The sequence below is a fragment of the Ruditapes philippinarum genome, unplaced genomic scaffold, assembly GCF_026571515.1.
Source record: "Ruditapes philippinarum isolate M1 unplaced genomic scaffold, ASM2657151v2 ctg3824_1_1_1_1, whole genome shotgun sequence".
NCBI classification, from domain to species: Eukaryota; Metazoa; Mollusca; class Bivalvia; order Venerida; family Veneridae; genus Ruditapes; species Ruditapes philippinarum.
In genome coordinates this window covers 39,360-50,974 of record NW_026852369.1, presented here as the reverse complement: position 1 = coordinate 50,974, position 11,615 = coordinate 39,360, and the positions used below count along the sequence as shown (strand labels likewise).

Sequence of the window (11,615 nt, the reverse complement as noted above, 5' to 3'; positions counted from 1 at the left end):
TGCAAGACATATATTCATGTCTATTTGGGTAATATAAATTTATTCAGATAATTATTTTCACCATTACCATTTATGTCGGATTTCTGTCTGGAATATAAAATTACTTGAATGGAATACCAAGAGTGAGTATACATTGTATGTATTATAACTAATTCATTTGTAACTAGCTAGCTAGCGTAAAACTTGAATGCAACTTGTGACAGAGTCACAATTTCACACAAAATATGACTTAAAGAAAATTATGAACTGCAAATCATAAAAGGTTTTTTTCTCAATTTGCTACAATTTTGTAAAATTTGTTTTGTTTACAGTTATGATTTTTAAAAGACTGTAGAATATTCTAAACAAACACTATTAGGTATAAGGTTGTTTTATATGGTCAATTTGTAATTTGATGTATGCAAATAATGACCTGCATTTAGTTCGATTTTACATGGCAATATCTTCAAGAAGACCAGAGTAAACTTGACATATACTCACACAAGACAGTTGCCTTTCAGGTCATAGAATTGAATTTGGTTTGATTTATGTTATAACTGGCTATAATTTTGTTATTAACGATCAGATTGTCTCCATACTTTGACATAACAATTATTTGGACAAGACCTTCATATGTACCAAATTAACGTGACCTTATCTCATCAATAACATTGACCTTAAAGGTTAAATTATTTGAATTTGCTTAAATTTTAATAACTTTGTTATTTATGAACAGTTTTGATTCATACAAAACACTTATGACTAAACCAAATTTAATTATTCAATTATGACTTTGAATTTTAAACGGCATTGACATTGAAGGTCAAATTATTAAAATCTGCAAACATTTTCATACCTTTGATTTTCATTTACGGATTAAACTAAGTTTCTTTGACAGAGCCATCATTTTGAAAAATAAAATAAACAAATAAATAAATAATAATTATAGAAAAAAAGAAAAAATACCATGACCGTTATATGAATTTGACAAGATCAAATCATTGTATTTTATCTAAATTATCATAACTTTTTCATATATCTACGGATTTGATTCATCATGAACCAAATATGACCATGACCATTAAATAACATTGACCGTCAATGTCAAATTATTGAATTTTGCTTTAATTGTGACACTTTACCATTTTTTATTGTTTGATTTATACTTGAAAAAAAAACCCCAACAACAAAAACAACAACAACAACAACAACAACAGCAACAACAAACAAACCAATTATATATTGAAACAAACAAACAAACAGACAAACAGACAAACAGACAAACAGACAGACAGATAGACAGACAGACAGACAGACAGACAGACAGACAGACAAACAAACAAACAAACAACAACGCTCATTGCAAAACTGATATGTTGTAATATTCAAGTTTGACTGGCCTAATTGACCGTCTACCCTTAAATTGCCATAACTTTGTTGTTTATGGTAATGGATAAATTTAATTAAAAGAAACTCCAACATGTTGAATGATAGAAGTTCGACCTTTATAAATGACCTTTACTGTCGAGGTCAAATATTAAATTCTAATTTACTTTTGTACAAGAAAGTGCATTTTCTTCGAAAACCCTTTAGAAATAAGAAAATGTTTTTTTAAATAGAATTTTTTAATATCCAAAATAATACATGCATAGAGAAATAATGCATGCATATAGACTATCAGAGCAGTTTATTAACTCCTTTTTTCTTTTTCTTGTATATCTTTATGTGATTTAGCTTCTATACTTCATAAATGGTTTAAGTCTTCTATTCTCTATTTTCCCTATATATTATTACAAACATATGTCATCTATTATCTACGTAAATGCTATAATTAGTATGTATGCATTCTTCTCCTGAAAACAAACGAGACTTAAACGTGCTTCCAAAACGCAGTTTCATTCTTTACAGCATAAATCTGTTTGATAAATACATTTAATGTATTGAATTAGAATTCAAATTAAATGCATAACCATTAACAGTGTCAAAATACATAACCACGGGAAAGTGGCTGATTAAATTCATGTTTTCGATTTTTCAATCTTTGCTAAAACCATACAAATTGTCTGTTTTGTTTTTATTAAATTTCGTCATGTTCAAATGATTGTATGTCTCCGAATTTTCTAGATCTTCTTTGTCAAACTGTTGCATAGGTATTCCTTGCTGATCTTGCATCCCATAGACATTGTCCGTTTTAGAATATTTTATTTGATCTCTACCAGTATGACTATATTCATCGTCGCCAATAACTACGCTATTATAATTAGCCGGTTCATTTCTTTGACTTGATGCAGTTCCCGTAGTATCGTACGTTGCGTCGCTTTTGTTTGCTGTCCTCTCTGTTATATCATAAACATTATCAGACATTTCTATTTTCGCTTCATTTAATGTGTTATAAACGTTGCGTTCATTATCCTTTACCATTGACTGTTGTTCAATTCTTGTTAAGTCTTTTGTCGAGACTGGATCACCAGCTTCCTTTTCAATCTTCTCAAGTATAAAGTAATGCGGAGAAGGACTACCGTCTTTATCACTCCCTTTAGCATTTTGATCTGTTAGATTAGATTCCATTTTGGCATGTAAATGTTGTACATCTGGTATCTTCACACTTTGGCTTTCAATCGGTTGATTAACTTTACCCCGTGGCTCTTCTACTATTGAAGAATAATGTGAAGAATCATAATTGTCGTCTGCAGTGTCTACATTCAATGTATTCATATATTCCGATTTGTTAAAGGCAGGATTCATATGACCGATACTATCTATTCCACGATGTGATGTCCCTCCTTTATTTGTACTTTCCTGCTCTTTGATGGGCTTAATAGACTCATCATTCCTGCAAAACTTTGGTATGCTATTCCTGTAAAACGTATAATAATTTTATATTTCTTAAAAATGCTGAACGAATTTTATTTAATTAATCTTTATTATATAAATGCATCTCTATGTACATTAATGCATCCCTTAAGCATTTTTATCACATCTCTGCTCTGTAATCTATTAATTAAGTCAAATTGCTTAAATTGAATACTTAAAACTGCGTTAATATATAAAAATGAAAACTCTAAATATATGAGCAGAGTTCAAGCGATCATACTTAGTTTTCTAAACCATACTAAACTATCATACATATGATCAGAGATGCTTGTAATTTGACAATTAAGCTAATTTTACCTTCTTTTTAGGATTATCACTAAGGCGACAATTAGAGCTGTTACACACACTGACACAACAACTGAGATAACAATGTAAAGATCTGAAAAAGTATATTATATAGTACCATATAGTTTTTATCTGTATTTACTTTTGATGTGTATTAATGGGAAACGAGTATAGGCACATTAATTATGCCTCAGAAACCCATATTTCTTAAAGTCAAACATCAAAATGATTTTTAGAATTATGCATGAAAGCATTTCTGAGGTATAATAGACCTTTAACAATCATCAAAAATGTTTCGAATTGTATTTATTAGAATACGTATAATATTTATCAGAATACGTATTATATTTATCATCAATAATCGAAATAATTGTCTTTCTCAAATTGGTTGCAGATAATGACGACCAAGTACATAATAATGTAAGTTACAAAGGTTCAAAGTTAAAAATTTTGTATCTCTTTTATTGAATAAAAAAACTTACTTGAATCTTCGTTTGATTTCGTTTCTTCCGGCACTAAAAGTAAATACAATACATTAGTAGATTGAGAAATTAGTTGTATTTTATTCGATGCTATATTTACAATAAGAATTAAACTCATAAAACCATGAAATGGAATAGGAAGGATGAAGGTTCTTATTTAAATCTTCGCTTATACACAATGATGTTTTAGACTGATTTCATATATGAGCCGCGCCATGACAAAACCAACATAGTATGTTTGCGACCAGCCTGGATCCAGACCAGCCTGCGCTGGATCCATGCTGGTTGCAAACGTACGATCTTGGTTTTGTCATGACGCGGCTCATTATTGGAATTATGTCTGGCGTGTTTGCCTTTTCAATAATTATCCGTTAACGAGCACGTATCTGATCTCAGAATCTTGAGGATAAAATGTACCTCTAACGCACAATGCTCTCAGTTCGTGCCCAGACGAATGAACAATCCATTCTATTTTACCATTTGATGTTGTCGAAACATGTCCATAGCTCTTTATCTGTGGTGGTTTCAGCGTTGCTATAGTTGCTAGGAAGAAAATATTATAATCTGAAAACTTGATACATTCGAAAATAAATTGAACATAATTATACGCTTCTAAATTCTTTGAATATTTTAATTTTTGGCTTAAAATATTAGCATGTTTTATCACGACAAATGATCTCTGACATTGAGCAAATTACCCGCTAATTCATGTGGTATAAGTGGCTGGTCACTGGCGGGTGAATTTGTTACAACTATGGTTAGAAGATGGACTAACCTGCCGAGCTTTAACCACACATGTTCTGTTAAAATCAACGTCAAAAACTATGGACTCAAACACACAAAGTCTTGCTGCTAACTACGACGTTGAAACTAAGATATTTATTGATGCAAATGATTTTTATGGTTTTCGCTTTTAATTATATTAAAATATTGTATCTTAAGTATTTGTCAGTTTAGATAACCTAAAATACGAAATTATAGTCTTAAAAGCAAACATATGTTTAAACAGTACTATTATCACAACCGCACCCCCCCCCTACAAAAACATGCCTGACTTGTAATTTATATTTTTGTCTTTGTCATGTAGAACTTATTTATACATTTTTATTTCTTATTATTTTTGACCTACCGCCATATTTTAATATTGCGTTTTCCTTCTTAACATAATGTTTACCACCTGGTGTTAAGAGTTTGGTCGACCCAGATGAACATAAACGGCTTAACATATTAATGTTGACATATTGAACATTATCATCACCTATAAATTGAAAAAAATATGTAAAGTTAAGCACGTTTAAATGATACATATAAATAAGACTATGGTAATCGTAAAGAAAGTTATGAATATAATGAATTTTATAAATATACATGTATAATTTAATTCTACGAAAATCATCTTATAAATAAGAGTTTAGTACTGAAATTTAGAAATGATAAAACAGCAAGTTTTTAATCAAGCATTTAAATGGCCAAATATATAATAATTACGAAACCAAAATTTCTTCTCTTTTTCCAAAGAAAAAGTTTTCGCGAAGAAACTGCCCGTAATTGAATATGAGAATGCAGGAATGCAACTGTTTTTTATTCCCTCTTAAAACTATGACTGGAATGCATTGTTTTCTCTTAAAAATAAGACTTGTACATCGATGAATTAATTAATATATGACATTAAAGTAAAATTACAATGCGGAATAAGTGTCTAGAACAATTTTTACTTTCCTTAATTCATTGTGTTAAATGTGTAGAAAGTAAAGCATAAAAGTATAAAATATATTTTGGAAAACTAAGAATTAAAAAATGTATGGTTTCCTGCCTCATAACGTAACTGAACAGGGGCAGATAATCCAGACTATATAACAAATGACCGCCATTTTAGGTCACATGATATACCTATCGCCACGTGAGTAATAGTGATGTAACCGATGTAAGGAGTTTGCCAATTATCGGCTGTACTTTTTCATTTAACTAATGCATGCAGAAGTAAGTATTTCAACAATGCATGCCTACTATAATTGCTTTGTATAGACAATATAACGAAACGTACACAAATGTGCACAATAACGAATTTTGGAAGAAGTGATTAATTTTCATCTTGAATGTTCTAAAACGTGTTGATAACGGTAAAAGACACGCGTATATTCTAAATTTTAATATTATACATGTATTTAAACCAATTTATACAAATTCCTAATATCAGTTGCTTTATTTGATGCTCACAAAATAAACAGTTAATCACCCCAATGAAAAGCAACATTAAAGACGTGCATGATTAAAGGCTATAAGCCATTCCCATGACTTTAAAGCCGAACGAAGTTTAAACTTGCAGGTTTTATTTTCCAAGAAAAAAATCTACATTGAACAAAAATCAATCACGGACATAAGTGTTTGTTGAAAAGAAATCTGCATATAAAATAACAGGAAGATTCAGCTTACCACTTGTATAAATTTGGTACAGTGTTATATAACCTTCCCTGTTACATAGCTTGCAATTTTGTCCTTTGCAATGCATGTCACAAACAAGATCTGGAGAAATGTTTATTGGCTTTGATCCAAAGCATAAACACTAAAATGGAAAAACAACATAAAGAACCCCATACAAACGTGAAATTTAAGCAACATTGTCCAAAGAGATATAAAATGTTTTTGGTGTTCATACATGTTCGATATGAATATGAGATTAACGTATCTTGCATCTTAATGTTACTAAATATTATTTAATCTTCTAATTTACGACTTACAGTTGTATTGCCAAATCCAAAATATGGAGCATAATCACAAAAAGAAAAACATCTTCCTGGGCTGCTTGTGCTGTAAAATGACAACCTTTCGTTACTTTTTTCTTGCAGACAACCTGTAAAATACATCTTAACTCCTTTAAACACTTGCAGCAAAATCAACAGACATATGCCACAAGAATTAAGACCGTACGACTTCCATGCTTCTATGAATGCATACACTACAATCTGACAAGAATATTTGTTTGATAATTCGTTCCAAATTTTTATTGTCTAATACCGATAATCTTTTACACTACCAATGTTGGTAAGGTAATTATAGCAGATGTACGGGTATGTATCAAGTTACTATCAACATATAAAGCATGTCAATGTCTGTTAATAAAGGTTTAAATTGAATATCAGGATTTTAACAAAGTTATTTTGTCACTTGCTGTATATTATGAAAAAAAAACCCCGATAAACCAGGTCAATACAAATGAAAGTGAGATATAGATATTACAATATTTTCCTTTGGTAGCCATAACATGACCGAGTTATTCTCTACCAACTTTTATATAAGACCCTTTTCTATTATCCACCCGTTTCAGTTCCAAAAGATAAAATATGGCTCTTCATGTCGAGTTATATCAAACTTACTGTCATTTGCAATTGGCAATAAAGGTATTGTTGCAAACACGTTAACAGTTACTTCTGAAAACAGGTTTGTTTTTTGTAAATTTTCTACGAAATCGTGAAAGACTGATGATATAAAGACCTATTTAAATGTTGCTTCTTTTCCGTTAGGTACAATAATTATGCTTATTTCAAAAGTAAATTACCCAAAATTTCAAATTTCATTAACGCTAGATAATATCCAATCCACACATCCTCTGATATATCTTGGTTTGGAATGTCTAGTGAACGGTTGTTTAAATCTAATAAGGGTGTCGCAAGGGTGCACTCTTTTGAAGCAGCTTCCCATGTAGATTTTGTCTGTGACATGTAATACGGTACACCAGCTGCAATAAATCACAATCTGATATAATTGGTTCATTGATTCATTGGTTCATTACACTACCTTTCTGCTTATGTTTAAAGCAAACAATTATTAAATTATTTTGAAATATAAAATGTATTTTCAATCTATTCAGGGTCTGCAATCATGTCAAGCCAGTAGTTCGTGACTTTTTAAATTAGAATTCACCATGTATCTGACGGGTCAAACTGATTAACGAGTTAAAACACACAATGACTTGCAAAATATATAGATTTAAGTCGTTGATGGGATGATTTAATTTCCGTTCAATTAGTAATGATATTCTTTACAACATCATCACAGGTGAGCTTGCGGAAATAGATACACACAAAAACAAACAAAAGAAGATCACAAAGCTTCTTATAAATTATATAAAGGTAAAACGCTTAGAACTGGCAAACTAAAAGCTACGTTCTACTGGAAAGTTACGAACAAAGTCAAAACAGCATCGGTAGACACATCCAACTCCAAATACATACACTTTTAGTTGGGATGAAAATATTTGTAAATTCATCGATAAATATTGGAGTTGTAAATTACATTATAATGGATAGATCTTCAATTGACACTTTTTCCATAATTATTTCAATTATTGATAAACACAATAGAAACGTTTCTTTTGGATATTCTTATGCAATGTTGCTTGAATGGAACATGTCAATAAAGTTCTAAATGATGTATAATGAACATTGTGAAACATGATGAATATAATTATCTAGATAATTATCCGCTATATAAATATGAAATCTCTCATCATGTATCTCACAATTTTCATAATATATACAATTCATTTTGCGGTTTGTCTGATACTAAATACTGTCAGAGTAATAATTTATTGTGTTACAGACCTTTCATGATAGACCACATTAATGCCTAGTGAAACACTGTTTTGATAGGTTTTTGTAGGTGCATTATGTTATCCTTTATTGCAAAAGACACGTTATGAGCAAAACACATCTTTTAAGGTATGAACATACCACTAATATGTGCATGTATCTTACAAAATACGGAGATCATATTGGAATAAGGTCCTCGTCATGGACATAGTTATCATTTAACTGTGCAAAATGACGTTAAAATGAAAAGCGGTACACCGCTTCTCGCTCAAAATGGACTCAAATCGTATTAAAAAAATCGATATTCAATTAAATTCTGGGTATAGTTCTTTATTATATGCCCAAAAGGGCATATTATGTTATACCCCATGGCGTCCGTCTGTCTGTCCGTCCGTCCGTTAGCAATTCGGTTTCCGGAGCATAACTTATGTTCCATTTGGCCGACAATGTTCAAACTTCATAGGATGATTGTCCATATTGGGTAGAAGCCCCCTATTGATTTTGGGGTCAAAAGGTCAAAGGTCAAGGTCACTATTACCTTAAAACTGAAAACAGTTTCCGATGCATAGCTTAAGTTCCATTTGGCCCACAATGTTAAACCTTCATAGGGTGATTGTCCATTTCGGTTAGAATACCCCTATTGATTATGGGGTCAAAAGGTCAAAGGTCAAGATCACTATTACCTTGATACTGAAAACAGTTTCCGGAGCATAACTTAAGTTTCATTTGACCCACAATGTTCAAACTTCATAAGATGATTGGCCATATTGGGTAGAAGACCCTATAGATTTTGGGGCCAAAAGTCAAGGTCACTATTACCTTTAAACTGAAAACAGTTTCCGGAGCATAACTTAAGTTACATTTGACCCACAATATTCAAATTTCATAGGATTATTGGCCATATTGGGTAGTAGACCCCTATTGATTTTTGGGTCAAAAGGTCAAGGTCACTATTACCTTAAAACTTAACACAGTTTCCGGAGCATAACGTAAGTTCCATTTGGCCCACACTATTCAAACTTCATAAGATGATTGTTTATATTTGATAGAAGACCCCTATTGATTTTTGGGTCACAAGGTCCAAGTCACTATAACCTTAATACTGGAAACAGTTTCCGGAGCATAACTAAAGTTCCATTTGGCCCACAATATTCAAACTTCATAGGATTATTGGCCATATTGGGTAGTAGACCCCTATTGATTTTTGGGTCAAAAGGTCAAGGTCACTATTACCTTAAAACTTAACACAGTTTCCGGAGCATAACGTAAGTTCCATTTGGCCCACACTATTCAAACTTCATAAGATGATTGTTTATATTTGATAGAAGACCCCTATTGATTTTTGGGTCTCAAGGTCCAAGTCACTATAACCTTAATACTGGAAACAGTTTCCGGAGCATAACTAAAGTTCCATTTGGCCCACAATATTCAAACTTCTTAGGATGATTGTCCATATTAGGTACAATACCCCTATTGATTTTGGGGTCTCAAGGTCAAAGGTTAAGGTCATTATTTATAACTTAAGTATTAATCAACCTACAGCTGTATTATTTTATAGGATGAACAGCTAATTGCTATGTATTACAAATGCTTTACCCTTACTAGAAAAAAAACAACACTTTCGGGCATATAATGCTCCGCCTAGCGGTGCTCTTGTTATATTTTGTAGATTTTTCCGATGTTAGTGATTCAGTTAATATGTGCAATAATTTCAAAGTGATATGAATTAACTAGATTAAACGACAATGTTCAGCTATTTTTCACATTGGCAATTTGGAAACATGCAAAGCTAAATCAAGCCAGTACTGTGATTATTAACCTTCTTCATAAATCTCCACAATCTGTAAAACATTTTGCATCAATATAATTATTGATAATATTTATATTGTCTCTGGTTGTATATAAAGAAACACCTGATTCTAACTGAATCTTAGTCCAGAATTCATTTTGTCCATTGCAATCCATTTGAAATAAAATCAGTATTTTTGTACATTGAAAATCAACATTGCATAATACTTTGGTACTTTTAATTTCTACAAATATTTCTGACCTAAATGTTTACTAGTATTCTCTGAACCAATCTGCTGGCTCTGCGAGTGATTTTTTTAAATATCAAAATGTGCCTATGCTAACCTTGTTGTCCTTTGAACAAACCAAATATTAGCTTGTTTAGAAGTACTGTTTATTCCTGAACATATCTTTACCTAAATATCTTTGTTTCTGAACCTTGGAGTGATTCATATAAGAATATTAAAATGTGCCAATGTTAACCTTATTGTCAAATACTATCAAATAAAAGTAATTAACTAATTAATAGCTTCAGGTTTTTTTTCTGTAGGCATTTAAGTAATGGTTTCATATCACAAACAGGTATAAATCTAACAACTGAGAGCGTTCATGAAATACACCCATCTATGATAATGTTGACCTACTGGTTTATCTTCAACTTGTGGTAAAATTGCTGACAATAAAGATTTTTAAGCTGGATATTGCACGGTAAATATTTGTGAATTTATTCTACAAAACAAAATCAACTTATTGACCTATAGACGTTGAAAAAATGTCCTTCAGTGCACCAGCTATTGAATGACTTGTAATTGACATTGCTTCAATTTCTAGGAAATTTAGGATAAATGAACCAACACCATTGTTTAAAATTGGCGTCCAAAATAAATGTAATGAAGGAACGGATTCGATTGAGATTTACGTATTTAAAGAAAACTTGAAAGATTAAGTTGCGCAAAGAAAAAGGTATAAAAATTTCCAGTCGTATTAAAACAACATAATTAAATTGTTGATAAATTTCTCACCTTCAGTCCGTTGAAATACACGTAAGAGAAATAACATTACAGAAATTATTAAAAGATCATTAGCCATTTTAAATCCCAACACTATCTATAACTGAATTCATTTCACCAAATAAAGAAGGAAGTTAAATATCCGCGACTGTAAGCCAGTGATAAGATAAAATACATCATTTTTGCAATATGTGTATGACCTTTATCGACAACTGTATTGATATATTCATTTTGTCTTTATCATTTGACCCATTAAGATTGGTTTATCGGCAAATAACTTTAAGGTAGAACGCGACACTTTGCGAACTTTCGAGTAGCGTCTTGAAAATTGGCATGCAAAAAATTGACCATATTTCTGATTGGATTTCGTTGATTTTATTTCAATAGTTTCAGCCAACCTTTGTACACATGACGTCAAAGTTGACCATCAAAGCCCGTTTTTGAACATGACGTCGTTGCGTATCCTTGACAACTGTTACGGGTATTTCAACGCCATTGGCGGACAAAATATCTTAAATCCTACAGCATTTGACGGAAATTATTTTTTCCTTTAAGCAGATATAAAAATATTGTTTTACGCCGAAAATTCTTTGAGAAATGGAAAGAAA

The 11,615-nt window shown here is 31.3% G+C and overlaps 1 protein-coding gene across 1 annotated transcript; it reads right to left on the bottom strand.

Moving 5' to 3' along the window:
• Nucleotides 1–1,859: 1,859 nt before the first annotated feature.
• On the bottom strand, nucleotides 1,860–11,277 carry LOC132758357 (uncharacterized). The gene is made up of 9 exons (XM_060749978.1): nucleotides 11,020–11,277; nucleotides 7,177–7,356; nucleotides 6,359–6,471; nucleotides 6,054–6,183; nucleotides 4,750–4,878; nucleotides 4,038–4,163; nucleotides 3,621–3,653; nucleotides 3,151–3,232; nucleotides 1,860–2,836 (listed from the first exon to the last, which is right to left on the bottom strand). The coding sequence occupies exons 1-9, from the start codon at nucleotides 11,084–11,086 to the stop codon at nucleotides 2,014–2,016; spliced, it is 1,683 nt and encodes a 560-aa protein (XP_060605961.1). The 5' UTR covers nucleotides 11,087–11,277; the 3' UTR covers nucleotides 1,860–2,013.
• Nucleotides 11,278–11,615: the final 338 nt, after the last annotated feature.

Excerpts from the sequence above, each read along its gene's own strand:
- LOC132758357 (XM_060749978.1), bottom strand. The coding sequence starts at position 11,086 with ATGGCTAATGATCTTTTAATAATTTCTGTAATGTTATTTCTCTTACGT. Across the intron at positions 3,654-4,037 it reads GAGAGCATTGTGCGTTAGAG|TGCCGGAAGAAACGAAATCA; the intron begins GTACATTTTATC and ends ATTTACTTTTAG. Across the intron at positions 3,233-3,620 it reads GAAATCAAACGAAGATTCAA|ATCTTTACATTGTTATCTCA; the intron begins GTAAGTTTTTTT and ends ATACTTTTTCAG.